Below are 14,901 nucleotides of genomic sequence, written 5' to 3' on the forward strand. Positions count from 1 at the left end.
CCTGCCTGCCGCGGCGGCGGCGGCGGCGGGAGGGCGCCATGGCGGCGCGCGGGGCCTCGCGCCTGGCCTGGTGCCTGCGGCGCGTGGGCGCCAGCGGCGAGTGGCTCCTGCTGGAGGCCGGCACCGAGGTAGCCCCGCCGCCCGGAGCGGCCCCGCCGCGCCCGGGCCTTGCTGCGCGTTAATGCGCCGGGGCGGGGAGCGGTTATGGCGGGGGGGCGGCGGCTCTTGGCTGGGCGGCGGTTGTTGCCGTTGGGGAGCTGCCCGTTTGTGCCTCCTTGCCCCGGGCTCGCCCCGCGGGAGGCGCAGGCCGCGCGGCTCGCGCTCGGGGCGCCGCTCGGGGCCGCGGGCAGGGCGCCGCCTCCCCGGGCGCGCCGGGGCCTCGGCGGATGCGCCCGGCCGTGCTGGCCTGCGCGAGCCGAGCGGAGCCGAGCGGAGCCGAGCGGAGCGGAGCCGAGCCGAGCCGAGCGGAGCCGAGCCGAGCGGAGCGGAGCCGAGCGGAGCGGAGCTGCTGGGGCGCCGCTGCTGCTGGGGCGGAGAGGAAGCCCGGGCTCCGCAGCCGAGTCGCTGCCGTGCTGCCCGGCGAGCTCAGCAGCGCGCAGCCTCGCTGGCGGTCGCCAGTAGCGGTATTGGGGTGTAAGCGAGGCCGGCGCTCTCAGCCATTTTGGTTACRTTTCCAATGGCTTCAGGATAGGTCTTTCTTCTGATAGCGTGTATTCCTTTTCTCATCACAAAGCCCAAAGAGGCTGTTTTATCCCCAAGCTTGCACAGCAAACGACCTCGTTGAGGATTGGGTGCTGCAGGAGGGCTGCAGGTCTGGTGGCCRAAAGCAGCAAGATAAACGTTGGGCCGCCCCGTGCTCCGTCGCTCTGTGCCCAAGGCTGCTCGTGCCGAGGGCTTTGACAGGGAGAAGGAAGCTCCGTGGCCGGCTCTGCGCTCCCGGGCTTGCGTCGGCGCTTCGGGCCCACGGTCTGCGCGACCGGGCACGAGTAGGAGCAAAGCAGAGCAAAGGGTGTAAGTGAATCCGCCTGGAGCTCCTACTCCCATGAAGGGRCCTGCCTGGAGTAGAGGGGAAGGTGGGGATAGAGAGTCACCTTCATCTCGCTAAAGTGACCCGTGTTGACAGAGTGTTAGCAGCTATTAAGCACCTAAGAAGAAGAGAGCTGATGGTTTATCTTGCTTTCATCGTGGTTTGCTTCCCTGCATTTTGTTAGGATGTGAGAGTTTGAGTCTTTGCTTTAAAAAGGATTGGACTGTTTCAGGTAATAAATGCAGCAAATGAACTTTCCTGGATTGCAGGATCTTGTTATCATCTTGTAGGAATTGGAAGGTGGTGTAGCTGAGTTGGAATTGCAGGGGAGAAGGGTAGTAGTCTTCATCTAAAACACATATAAGCCAGAGAGAACTTTTATATTAGGCCTAGTGGGATTTAAGTGTGGGCTCCTGGTAAATGGTTTATTGCCATGCTCTTTCTGGCTGCCTGTTCATGTTGCATCTTTTGCTTTGGATTCATGCACTTTTCTGGCTACATGGCACCCACAGCTGTCCTTTTAAAATGAATTACTTCCCTGCAGCATGCAAATGAGTAAAAAATGGGTGCTTGACTATCAGATTGGGCAAAGAAGGCAGAGGGGAGAGGGTGAGCAGATCCTTTAAATGGATCTACTTTTAAATAAATTATGGTGAAGCTGCCATTACGATTTCTGTCCATTGTTCTTCCAGAAGACGCTGTGAAATCAAATCAGGTTATGTAGGTCACCTTCTCTGTTGGTTATGGTTGGCACGTGGCTAAGTTTCGAAGGCCTGAGACGGATGGTGTGATCTACAGAAGTGTTGGAAGCTGAGAGCGTGGTTACGTGGGCACGTTCTGGGTTGCAGATTTCAAGGCTGCTTTTTTCCTGCTTCTGTTTACAGCAGTTGAACAGATGCAAATCATGGAAGAAGAGCAGTTTGTTTCTCTGTGAGACCAACAAGTAATTGTACTTTTTTTGAAGAAATGGTGTTTCATTAGATAACAAATGTGAGAGGGGAGGGATGGAGTGAGAACTGTTTTAACCAGCTTTACTCTTGAGAAAAATTTCTGTGAAACCCGAGGCTAAAATCTACCTGAGAGCTGACAAACGTTCCTCAAGGGAAAGGAATGAGAATACTTCTGTCTTCTTCAAAGGTCTCATATTTTCTGTCGACTTGAATTTAAATGAAAAAACGTAGGAGGTTTGTGAAGAACTTTGGTAGATCATCGTGTTATCCTAACTCTATAGGGAAGCAGCTATAAAAGAAGGATTTCTTCTATACTTAAATACACGTCATAAAGGCTGAATTTACTGTGTTGTTGCTGTTTGCAATTACTAAACTACTTTATTTTTAGGTATCTGTAGGCCGAGGATTAGATCTCACCTACCAACTGGTGTCAAAAACCTGTCCCTTGATGATCTCTCGTAAACACTGCGTTTTTCAGCAAAATGCAGAAGGACAGTGGACTGTTAAGGATAACAAGGTACAGAGATGGCTTGGAGACTTTGTATTCTGAGATGGATGAAAGAGAATGCYTTGTTTGAATTCCATACAGTGATATGACAGATTATGAATATAAAAATGATATAAGGCCCTTTGAGCCTTGTAGCAGGAGGCTTTGGTCTGTTGCAATGGGGATGCAGAGCTCATTGCTTTCTGTATGGAAATTTATCTCTTGGTCTAATGGCTTTCAGCTGACTACAGTCTTGCCCAGGACATTTTGCCTTCYGTGAACCTGCTTTGTGTTACGTTCTTGGAAAAGAAAAAAGAAAGAAAAGGAATGTTGACAGCAATTATCATGAGAATCTAATGTTAGAAAAACCATGCAGTGCAGTCAAAGGACTTTCCTTTGGAATTTCTTCTCAGCTGATTATAGCCAAGCAGTGAGATCAAGAGTCCTCAGATAACTAGTAAAGTCAARATGGAAGTTATCTGATTTTTATAGCATTGTTTATTTCCACTTTCTCATTCATGCAGAAAACTGTTAAAAAATAAAATTAGATTAAGGCACAGGAAGTTTTTKGAGAACAACATTGAAAAAAACAGTTAATGTTGCATGAGTCATCTAGCCTTTAAAGCACTTTGGATCAACAGTATATAAGCCCAGAAGCAGTAAAGAGGCTACTGTTAGAATTACACAGTTACACCGCTCTTAAGTGGGGGTCTGTTCCAGTAGACGTTTGAAACGTTCAGGTTTTACGTGGTTGGAAACACGTCTGGTAGGTTAACTCTGAATGTTTCTGAGTTATCACGGCTACGATTTTACCATGTTGTCCTGTGGAATGTATTTGGGATGTGTTGTTTGCTARTATCTCTGTAGTTCGTCTTGAGCATAGCTCAATTTTATTGTTTATTTTGAAGCTGTTTTTTCTGTTAATGCCTAGTGTAACAACTTCTTTTCTGCTTTGAACATTGCATGCAGAACACCTTTTTTCTTCTTTTTTTTTTTTCTTCACATTCCATGCTTATGGAGCACTGTTTCATTCATTCCTCTCCCCCCTTTTTTTTTTTTAAGTATTTATTATGTATGTAGTGAAAGCTGTGTTCCATTTTTTTTAGTCTCTTTTTGATTTTTTGGCTAATGTCAATTGCCAAGGATAATTACTGCAGTATTCTATACTCACGATCTATTGTGGAGTCTTCTCTGTTGTTTAGGTAATACTTTTAGAAGCCTTTGGGTAGGTGGTTTTCTTTTTTTTTTTCCCCTTAGAGTTTATTCTTTTATTTCTGTGCAACTGCTTGCGTTCCTCTGGTTCTTRTTGGTGACATGAAAAAATCTGCGCTGTAGTTGTAATACATAGTAAATCATGTAGTGACTGTGAGAAATGGGACACTGTCAACAAATTGGATATTGCAAGATGTATTTAAAGAGGTGTTTTATTCTGATTGCCGCACTAAGGAGATGGGATATGTTTACAGCATCCAGGAAAAAAAATGTTGAAGGTTCTGTATAACTGTWTGTTGATTCTTGTTGGTTTCTGTCCATTTGTAGAGTTTAAATGGAGTCTGGCTTAATAAACAGCGCCTGGATCCCTTAAAAGCCTATCCTATAGCTGAAGGAGACCGCATCCAGCTAGGAGTGCCTTTGGAGAACAGAGAGGCTGCTGAGTATGAGTATGAAGTAATCAAAGATGAATGGGAGAAAATCAAACCCTTCCTAGCCCAAAGAAATGACTTGGGGAAAACTAAGAGTCCAAGAACTAAACGTAAATATAGTGTGGAAGAGTCTGAAATATCTGGATCAGAAGGCCCTTCGGATTCCAGATGCAAAAGAGACAGAGTGTCTTGTGACAGTGAACTTGCAGGGAAATCACGGGAAAGGGTAGAGCAGGCCAAACAGGTAACACAGAAGACGGATCTCAAGCTCCCCGCTCCTGAGCCAAGCGAGGAGCACAGGGACCCSGTGCACTCTGAGAAGGCTCTACCTGCCACCCATAGGGACCAGAAAGGCTCTAGCCTTGCACAGTCTTGGACTGGCTTGGAAATGCTGAGGAAAACTCTGGTAGATATAATGAGGCTGAAAGTCAAACTGCAGGAGAAGCAGCAGGAGGTTCAGAGCGTGAAGCAGAGGCGCAGGAAGTGCGCTCARAAGGAGATCCTGGCAATGGAACAGGAGCTGCAGGAGCTGCAGGACCGGTTGTGCCTGGAGCAAGAGCAGAATCAGCAGCACATGGAAGAGCTGCAGAAGGTATTCTGTAAAGAGCAGCAGAAACTAGAGGTATTGTGGTAATACTCTTTTCAGTCTGTGTTCTGTTTTTTATTTTTATTTTTTTTATTTTTAATGGAATCACTAACATAAGGCTTTGATCCGAAATGACTTATTGAACACTACAGTAATGTATTGAATAGTGTTCACGTGAATTGTTCCTGTTAAAGCCATTATAGTGTGTGTGGTTGGTGGTTTTTTTTTTTTTTTTTTTTTCTTCCAAGCATATGCACCAAAAGAATGTGCAGAAACAGGAAGGACTGGGCTGCACAACTGATCAGGACAAAGGTGCAAAACTTGTCAGCTTCTGACTTCTCAGGGAACTGCTATATGCTTAATCTTTTCATTTGCATTGCTTAGGGAAAGGAGTTTTTTCCTTTTTTTTTTTCTTTTTTTTCTTTAAGCCCCCTCGTTTACAATCTGTCAGTGTCTTTGAGCACAAGTGGTAACTAAATCTTTGGGAGAAAAAAATACGAGTGTATATTTCTATTTAAATTTATTCAGAACAGTTTAAAAGTAGTGAGGATTTCATTTTGAAGTGGGTTTATCTTGGAGTTATCAATTGCTTCTATTGAAACCTGCTCTTTAGGGGAAGGTGGATGTCTGTGGCACGCCTGGAGTGGCGTACTAGARCACAAGGGGAGCTCTGGTTTATCTTACCCCGTTGTGCTCATAGATGGTGTTGCTGCTTTTTCTCGTGGTTAAGCTCTTGCTGACCTCTGCTCCTCTGAACATAGGTGTTAGAGCCAGAATTCATTTGGAGGTATTCCAAGGGTGCAATTCTGAATGACAAAGCTGTCATTTTGATTCATTGCAATAAATGATAYCCCTAATTCCTGTGGAACGTGTGGAGGACCAGAGTGGGATTTATTAGAATTCACTGTACGCTGGTGGTGTTTCTTTGTGTATATCCTCTAAAAAGAGAGCGTAATCCAAAGTCTTGTGCAAGCATTTTTTTTTTCCAATTAAAATTTTTCTTCCAGCAAAAGAAATCTSTATTTATTTTCTCCAGGGAGTTAAGTGGCAACACGGGGAAGAAAATCTGGAGGAGCAACTGGCCCAGGTCCTGCAGGAGGCAAGTACTTACAAGGCTAGGCTTGGTGTGCGTGTGTAGCTGAAATACAACTCTTTCCTGCTGCTCTGCCGTCCTAGCAGAAGACTAGGAATGTGCCTTAGTTGCAAACTGGAGTGGTTTTCATCTGCAGAGCAGATTTCTGCTAGGAAGTAGCAGGACTCCCTTCTTGGGAATTGCCATTCTGCACACAGTGACAGGTTTTTGTGGTAGATATGCATCAAATACCCCTCGTTACTCAAGTGTGTCAGATGCACTCAAGAGGGTGACAATAAAACATGAGTGAAAAACAAAATAAATTGCAGATGCTGGCCTGACCTTTTAACATGTCTTGAAGCACAGTGACCTGTTAGGACAAGCTCTGAAAGTTGGGTTAAGTGCCACACTTAGCTAATTATTGATATTGGAAGGTTTGTACTAAATGTCTAGAATAATAAGTAGCTAATTTTTGCAAATGTGTTGTGTTATGCAATGTCAACAGCCCAAGCCTTATTTTGAGATGTTTCAAACTGAGGTAAATGTGTCAAGATGARAGAATTCACACAGCCAAAACATAGCAATAGCAGCCAGTGTCTTCAAAACCAGCAGTTGGGGAGCGGAGCTTAAAAAAGAGAAGGAGGAAATGAAGGATAGTGCTAGGAAGAAAGAGGGTCAGGACAAGCATGGACGGGAAGGTGAGGCAGAGGTTGCAGGATGGGTAGTGCTTGGAACGTCCTAGGTTTGGGTAGAATGCTCTTAAGTTGTCCTTATATCCCAACGCCTTTTGTGCCTCTGCAAGTGGCCCTGATGGATGTGAAGTTGTTGTCTGCTTCCTCATTGCAGATTTTCTGCAATGCCATAGTGTGTGTGTTAATGAGGAATAATCTCCAGAGGGATTGAGGATGAGGATCTTCAGAGTTCCCAGATACATCTACCTCTTTTCATTATAAATGCCTTGCATGCTCATGAAAATAAGGTTATCTTGGCAGAGAGAGGTTATGTATGATGATGTTGTCAGTTCAAACCTCATATGTTATTTAAGTCCTGAAAGTGAGTTCCAAATTTCTTGTAATTAAAAAAAAAATTCTCTCAAATTGTTAAACTAGTTTCTAATTATTAGTGTTTCTGGTAGATAGCGGTGTGTTGTCAGCTCCAACTCTAATTAAAGGTACACAAAATACAGTAAGCCTGTCCTGATTATCCTTAGGGAATTTGAAAATGCTGGTAAGAGATATRGTTACCCCACTGTCTGGTAGCTGGGTTAGTTGTGCACTGAGATCGACAGYGCCTCAGATGTGCCACTCCTTGTCGGATTTGATTGTGTTCCATAATGAGTTTTATCCTTAGCAGTGTGAGCTTGTTTGCTCTGCTCTTATGCTTTTATTTCTCTTCATGCATGACTGTCCGGCATATATGTCTTGATTAATTTGTCTTGTAGAAGTGTGGGTCTTTCTGCTTCCTTTGAGGCATAACAAAAAAGGAGGCTACCAACGATGCACAGAGAAAGAATGACCTGGGAGAGGGAGTGTTAAGTGCCATGGTTTTGGGAAGGTCATAAATAACTGCTTGCTTTAGTGAGGGCTAAACTACCTCTAACTAACAACTCCTACAGGCATAGATGGCTTTTTAGAGGAGGATTAGCAGAAATGAGTATGTGGAGCTTCATAATTAAAGCTATGTTARTTTAATAGGAGAGCTTTATAATCACTTTCTTTTTGGATGGTATTATTACAGCATCGTGCTTTGATGGAAGAGTTGAGCCGTAGTAAAAAAGACTTTGAGGAGATAATTCAAGCCAAGAATAAAGAACTGGAAGAAACCAAGGTACGAAATAAAATTGAATTCTCGGTTTCACTTGTAAGTGATGAGTAAGTGTAATTAAAGGGATGCTTTGCGGTATCTTACATTTGGAAATGAGCTCATTTCCCATCTCTGGCTGTCTGCTTTGGATTTTGTCTCCTTTGCAACTCTGTTGTTGTTTCAAAAGTAGCTTCAGTTGGAAGAATTTCTTCATTATTTTTAGAAGGCAGAGCAGGTCTGTAGAAGCCTAACTTAACCCCAAACAACAAATTTTACTACGGAGCTGAATGGAACAATTAGAAACATAAATGGAACATAAAGGAAACATTTTAAATTCTTAGGGGTTTATTATTTTTAAGGTATTTTGGCTACTTGATGTTCTGCTTTTGCATCAGACATCAAATGAATTACTCTTTTGTTCTTGTGCTTATTGGCATCTTATCCCTGTAAGATTTTTGAAAGAAACTTTTGAAAAAAATGGTGCAATTTGTAGCTCTCTTAGGCTAAGGGAAACTTAGATACCGGCTGCTGCACTTGCTTGTCAGCTCTCTGCAGTGGGTGACTGCAAAGAGGAGCAGGGTTTCAGATCTGCATGTATAATGGATGCAGAGGGGACACGGTAGGACTTGCAGTTATGTGCTTTTTTCCTCACACTATCTTTGTCCCTCAACCTCCAAATTATGCTAGGTAAAACATACTAAGTAGTCATCGATATGTCACCACATGTGTTTTTCCTCTAGGAGGAGAAGGAAAAGGTGAGAGCTCAAAAAGAGGAGGTGTTGAATCAGATGAATGATGTGTTGGAGAACGAGCTACAGTGCACAATCTGTTCTGAGCACTTTATCGAGGTATGTTTCAACAAGCATTAGGCTTTGCTGCTAAAAAAGAAACTTGAGAACCTTTCGTTAGCACTGATAAAGCAAAAGTCAAATTCATTTCTTTAGCTTGATAATTAACAGTCTGAGCAGGTGACCTGTGGGTTAGGTCTGGCCTGGGATCGCACTCCCTCTACCCTACCTCCCCTTCTGGGCAGCAAGCTCTGCTGTAATCTCTTTCCCTACACAGAGATGAGTGCTGACTCCCGAGATATGTGCGAGCTTGCAGTGTTTGAGTATGTACTTTGAACTGCTGCTCTGAGTTGTTGCCAATAGCCTCCTCTGGGAAAAGCAGTTTTGTAGTATACCTCGCCTTAGACTGGCTGAGGTTAGATCCCTTCTGGCCTGTGCGTGAGGAGGGGTTATTAAGGGGAGAGAGAGGCAACGTTCAGTCAAGTTCTGAACCGCTCCTGTAGTTCAGATGAATTCTGTTTCTGGAAAAAGAGAAATGTTTTTAGAAGCGTTGTGTGTGATTGCAAAAGGATTGTGCCAACTATGCCTGTGCCTGATGTATTTTTGTTCCTATTTTGCTGGAACTTCAGTTTCGATTAGTAGAAATTAATGTAATGAAGCATATTTCATGATAGCTTTGTTCTGTTGACTTAAGAACAAATTGACATGTTTATATTTTGTTTTCTCAGTAATTTAAGATGTTATTCTGCAGTATCTATGTTTTTCCATAGTTTGTCTGTCTCAAACTGGGTACGCTTATGGTATTCTTCTYGTCTTCACCACAAACTTGCTGTGGCCTTGGGTGAATGAATTAGCCAGCCTGTGAAATTTGCCTGTACTCTAATTTCTCTAGTTCTTTATAGCCATGGAAGGCTCCTAGGAAGCCTAAAGAGGCTTTTGTCTCTTAGGTAGGCTAAGGGAAGAGGTTTTGGTCCCCCTGCCCTAACTGCAGTTGCTTCCTTTCCCATTTGGGAAGTGTCCTGCCACTTTCCTGGCTTCGTTGTGTTTTCAGAGCAGTGCTAGCGCGGGCGTGCTTGGATGAATATCCCTCCCTTGGCTTTTGCAGGCAGTCACGCTGAACTGCGCGCACAGCTTCTGCTCCTACTGCATCAACGAGTGGACAAAGCGGAAAGTGGAGTGCCCGATCTGCAGGCAGGAGATCCAGTCGAAGACACGCTCTCTGGTGCTAGACAACTGCATTGACAGGATGGTGGAAAAGCTGGATGCAGAAATGAAAGACCGCCGCCTTGCCCTTATCAGAGAGCGGAAAGGTGAGAGGTGGGTGGATGTGGCATGATGAGTACAATCTCTCTTTCCCTTTATTTTATAGAAGTTTCTTTGGCACCTATATGCTAAGGAGATGCTCARGGAATGCAAAAATAGTATTAGAAAATGACCTCGTATTTGTATATGAGGCTCAATATCTGTTATTGGGGGATTCWTCGGGAGTTAAGAATGGGAAATATTTTAGGGAATAATGTACAACTAGCTTAACTATACAATAAATTTAAATTACTAAAAAGTCTGGACAAAGGCTTTTGTATGAATTCCACAGTCTAGTGGGATGACTTAATTATTACTGAAGTTTATACTGTTTTGAAGAGATCTCTAAAGAAAAGTCAAACTGAACAGCTTGGGCCTTTAAAAATTTACCTAATGCCTTCTGATTGATTAAACTGCTGACTCCATCAATAGTAAGAAAGCTTAGAAGAGCAGGGCCTAATGAGAAACTCTGAATTCTCTGTGTTAGGTATACCTAGGAGATCTCTGAAGGGAACATTGATCTGTCATGTTAAGTGTATGGCTGAACTGTTCCTTGATCTCTATTATGAGCTGTTGTTGAATTCCCACTCTGGCTCTGACACATTATGTCTTGCCTAGTTGTAGGTAAATGACTGCATGACTGTAAAGACTCTGAGCAAATTCCTATTTTTATAGGAATCTAAAATATTCCTGTAAAAAAATAGAATTCCTATTTTTATAGGAATATTTTATATTTGAGTATGGGGTATTCCTATTTATTTCCTCTTGCAAATTTGTTTCTAGAGCTCTTCCAGTGGTATATAGGTGCTGAAAAGTAGTTTTTCCCTACCACCCTCCTTAAAAAGTTAAATTACTGAATTCCCTTAAATAATTCTGTTGTTTTCCCCTTTATAGAGGTGAGCGCGTGATCTTTTATTTGCAAAATCAAGCCTTGTAAAGTCCTTCCTAATGAAATGCTCTGTAAATGTTCCAGTTTTTTGAGGGTAACGTAGAATGGCGTCTCTAGATGACGAGTTCAGGTTGACGTGGCGCTGTCTGCATGGCCAGTTCAATCTGTTGCCCTCAGGAGAAGCTGCATTTCTCGGAGACTGTCCAGCACTGCCTCGTGGATGGTTTCCACCTCTGCAGAGCTGATACTGCTTGTGCTTACTGTGCACACCTGGAGTGTGCCTTAGCACTGCGAAGTGCCTCGTCAGGTAGTGGGCAGTCATGGAGCTTCACCRTGATGCACTTCAGGGAAAAGGATGAATTGCTCCCTTGCTGTTGTCTTATTCAKCAGTGAAACCATGTGGATTAAGCAGCCATATGTACAGTTAGACAGGAATTCCTAAGAAGAAACCAGCTGTAAGATGGGCTGAAAAGGAAACTGTAATGTGGGGAGCAGTAGGGAAGCACAGTCAAATGCTGAACTTCAGTATGAAGACACCATCTGATAATATACAGTCTTTATACGCAGGTTGTGATGAGCCTGGGGAGTGTCCTGAGCAAAACACTGCTTGTTTGAAACCACCTTGTTCCATTTTGTTCCTTCCACCCAGCCTGACTGCCAGGCCCTGTATTAGCCGGCTGCTTCCATAGCTAATTGTGCACTAGTGGAGGACCTGTGCTATCTTAACAAGAAAAGACATGTAGAAATTAAAACTTGGATTTTTGTTTGTTTTTAAGCTGAAATCTGAAACAAAAAATAGGCAGTGCAGTTTGAAAGACCTGTTGTAAACTGCCAATAGGCAGCTCTAAGTCCCCAAGAGAGCTAGTAGTTCAGCAGTAGGTGTTGGGTAGAGCAGCCATCTGCTAATTCTTCTGTCTGTGTGTTTGTGTGTGCAGAGAAATGGAGTGTGTTGGCGAACCTAGCCACGGCCAATGACAACGCCGTCGTTGCCTCCATCTACTCCATCCTGTCGATGAGCAGTTGTGATAACGAGGACTCTTGAGTACAAGGATTTGTACTGTGATAACTWCTACACTATCTGAACACTGCTGCTGCAGACTGGTTGGCCTGTATGGCGCCCRGAATGAACCTCATGGTGTTGGGTTAACTACCGCTGGAGGAGTGGACTGGACATCTGGAAGGAGAGATTGAGTGAGGAGACTGGAGCTGAGAACTAGCTGCATTTGGAAGAAGGATTTTATTTTTTAAATGATTGTACAGAAGCTTGATCTCCAAAGCAAAACTGGGATTGCGGGAGAAAGAAAACTTGTTTCATACTAGGTGCTTCACATGCAAAGCATAGGCGTCCATGCTCACCTGTGACCTACTCGCTCTCATGTGTTGGTGTGTTTGCATCGCTGCCCTTTCCTGGGTGAATGACCTGTTCAAGTGTGGGCATCGGCTTTCTCTTCCTTCAGCCAGCAGAGGGAATGGCCCAAGTTACTTGAAAACTTGGTCATCTTCACCAGCAGACAGCAGGGGTAGACCAGGAGAAAATGCCCTCGTGGGCCTTCCTCTTCAGTTTTGTATGGCAGCTGGAGCCATCCCAGGCTTGCCTCGCAGTGGAGGTTACGCTTCCCAGAGGGTGCCAATGGACCCTGTCAGCCTTCAGTGCTTCAATACATTAGCTGTGCTGCTGGGACCTGAAAGTGAGAAAGAACATTCTCCCTGCCTAGTAGGTAGGGATGGAGAAGATTAAATCACATCCTCTAGAAGTCCCTAGCTAGTGCTGTTTTCAGATAGCACCTTTAGTTTATTTCTTCTTCAGGCTTTTGCCTAAAGTGTTTTAGAAATGGGAAGCAGCATATCCAGAAAGTATTAGCAGTGACTTAGTTGCACATTTAGTTCTAGCCAGCAGTAGAGAGGAACCTCGGTCTCTTCAGAAGTGCTGCAAAGTGAATTAATGTAGTGCCCTGTTGGCAGGGTGCAAAAGCAGCATTTGTAGGCAACCACAAGGCAARGAGGGAAGCATTTTGTTTTACTCTTTACAAAATTGCTTTTGAGCTGTGGTACATACTRCCCTCACAGCACATCACTCATCCATAAAAGCCTGAGCAAGACTTGCCTCATCCTATAGGGATTGCCTAGTTCTGTGTTCAGTGGCCTATACTTTTGACTTAGCTGTTAATGGAAAAGACTGCTCTGCAACAGTGGGAATGGGATGGGGGAAATCCTTCTGGTCTGTAATTTATTTGGTCATTTCTATGTACTTTCCTGTTTTTATGTTTCTCCTGTTTAAGGAAGAAAATATAAACATTTCTGCATTTATTTCCTTGGTGTAACTGCTGAGACAAGTATCTTTCTCCTAGTTATGTTAAAATCTTCAAGAGAACCCTGGCTGTCTCATTTTAATGGCTCTGTTTGCTTAATGTTTTGATTGCTCTAAACAGTTTTAGTGTCTGTTTTTATTTGAAAGACTTGTGTGTTCAAGACATTCAGCTCTTCAGCCCTGTTAGCGATGGCTAACAGTAATTCAACAGATAGAATCATACCTCTTTATTTTCCTCTTCTAAAGTAAAGAAATATCTCATTTAAAAACACAGGTAAATGAAGGAGAAGTCTGTCCTTAAAAAAAAAAAAATCAGGGGTCTTTTTTGTTTGAGTTTTATTTTTTTTTTTGGGGGGGGTAGGATTTAAAAAATGAAAAAAAATCTAATCTCTGGGCCAAGTAACTTTATTAAAATACTAGTGTATTAGTGTAAGTCTTTTCCTGTGGAGGAACTATCATCTCCTGAGGTCCCCTCTTAATTATCTAATTATTATCCATTTAATATCTAATTATATGAATAATGTTTTTCTAGTTACAGAGTAGCTCTTCAGTGGRCCTGCTAAGTGTGTCCACTTCTACCAACGGTGCTTAGGGTGTAAAGGTCCAAGGAGTAGCCCTGCTTGTCACAGCATTTCACTGGCAAAGGCCCAGACTTCCTTGGGAAAGCTGTTAATGGATACAGAGCTGCTGACCAGGCATACAGAAGCGTCAGGTGATGTTCCAGCTGTTGCCCTTCTGGACAGCTCTCCATACCATGGTCTTCTGAGGTTTCTTCTCCTTTCTTCTGGTTTTTGGCACAGTGAATGACCAGAAATCAAGCCTGTAGCGTGTACTTGCTGTTTGGCCTTAAATCATATCTTTCCTCTTGGAGCAGACCAAAAGCAAAGAAAGATGTGGAAGACAACAAAATATAACAGAAGGCTGAAAATGAGTTGAATTTCAAGCGTAATTGACTTGCAAGCCAAACACAGGGAGCATGTAGGAGGTGGCAGACTACTCGATTCCTTCATACTCAGGATGGGTGTATGTAGTGCTTGTGACCAAGGAGCAAAACATTAGTCTACTGCCTAGAGTTTTAAAAGAATGAATTAGAGAGAACCTAGATCTTTGCAAATAATTAGGCAAGGTGAAATCAGTCCTTGAATCCTGTGAATGGGCTTAGAGTTATTGAAAGTGTCTCAAGATTTAGAAGATGAAGTACTAGACTACTGAAAATAGATGTACCTTTGAAAAGAAGGGATAGGTAGATATGAGGAATTGTAAACCTGCGAGCTTAACTTGACTCCTCTCCCTCCACCGTCCATACATTCATTAAAAAAAAAAAAAAAGCATAGAGAAGACAAGATGAATGACTGAAGTTATCTACAATTTTTCCAGTAGCAAAATATGTTAAAATAATATTACTTTGATAGAAAAGTTAGGAGAAACTGTAGATATTTTAGGATTTTTGGAGGGTTGGTTGTTTCTTGGTTTTCCCCTTCTTCATAAGCCTGTAGGAGCGGAGTGTGAACAGGCAAACATCTGTAATATCAGAGTTGTCCCCATCTGGTCTCTCATCCTGCCAAAAGAAAAAAAAAATGTAAATTTTTCCTCAAATCATTCAATGTGCAGTGTGCTGCGCACTTTTGAAAGGTGCTCTCTCTCCTCCAGGCGAAACCCTTGGGCTCCCTTGCAGCTTTTCCCTGCTGGAATGCCCGCCCGCAGGTGTCCTGCCCTGGCCTGTGTTTGGGGGTGTCCCAGGGCAGGGGTCSCCGCTACAGCGCTGAACCGCTCGCAGCCGCCCCCGGCGCAGGCCTTGCTGCGGGCCCTGGCTGCGAGGGAGGCAGCTGCCTTAACCGTGACAACACACCGCTTCGGAGCAGCGTTGCGCTTACGGACGCGAAGCTGGAACAGCRGGGAGGGAAGACCCTTGCAGGAAGGGGAGCATCACGGTGGTGCTGATGTGTGGCTCAGGCCTCCTGCCCGTGCTGCGCGCCTGACTCCCGCTGTTCCCTTGCCCGGGGCGGGGAGCTGGGATGGCTTTTCCAACCGCAGCCATTCAGCGCT

The 14,901-nt window shown here is 44.0% G+C and overlaps 1 protein-coding gene and 1 long non-coding RNA gene across 4 annotated transcripts; one reads left to right on the forward strand and one right to left on the reverse strand.

The window, feature by feature from the left end:
• The first annotated feature begins 38 nt into the window (after window positions 1–38).
• Window positions 39–12,789, forward strand: RNF8 (ring finger protein 8). Of its 3 annotated transcripts, none has more exons than XM_026051190.1 (8): window positions 39–128; window positions 2,366–2,494; window positions 4,004–4,729; window positions 5,730–5,792; window positions 7,503–7,592; window positions 8,309–8,416; window positions 9,462–9,666; window positions 11,483–12,789. In XM_026051190.1, exons 1-8 carry the CDS (start codon window positions 39–41, stop codon window positions 11,587–11,589), a joined length of 1,518 nt encoding a protein of 505 aa, XP_025906975.1. In that variant the 3' UTR covers window positions 11,590–12,789. The 3 variants fall into 3 exon arrangements, with proteins under 3 accessions (XP_025906975.1, XP_025906976.1, XP_025906977.1); XM_026051191.1 differs by lacking the exon at window positions 39–128 and adding an exon at window positions 600–633; XM_026051192.1 differs by lacking the exon at window positions 39–128 and having other exon boundaries at window positions 1,654–2,494; window positions 9,462–9,673; window positions 11,483–11,566.
• A 580-nt stretch (window positions 12,790–13,369) lies between these two features.
• Window positions 13,370–14,806, reverse strand: LOC112957550. Its single transcript, XR_003251235.1, has 2 exons — window positions 14,730–14,806; window positions 13,370–14,413 (listed from the first exon to the last, which is right to left on the reverse strand). It is a non-coding gene; the product is annotated as an uncharacterized LOC112957550 (long non-coding RNA).
• Window positions 14,807–14,901: the final 95 nt, after the last annotated feature.

Source organism: Nothoprocta perdicaria, unplaced genomic scaffold (genome assembly GCF_003342845.1).
Source record: "Nothoprocta perdicaria isolate Ctin4 unplaced genomic scaffold, notPer1 scaffold_73, whole genome shotgun sequence".
NCBI classification, from domain to species: domain Eukaryota; kingdom Metazoa; phylum Chordata; class Aves; order Tinamiformes; family Tinamidae; genus Nothoprocta; species Nothoprocta perdicaria.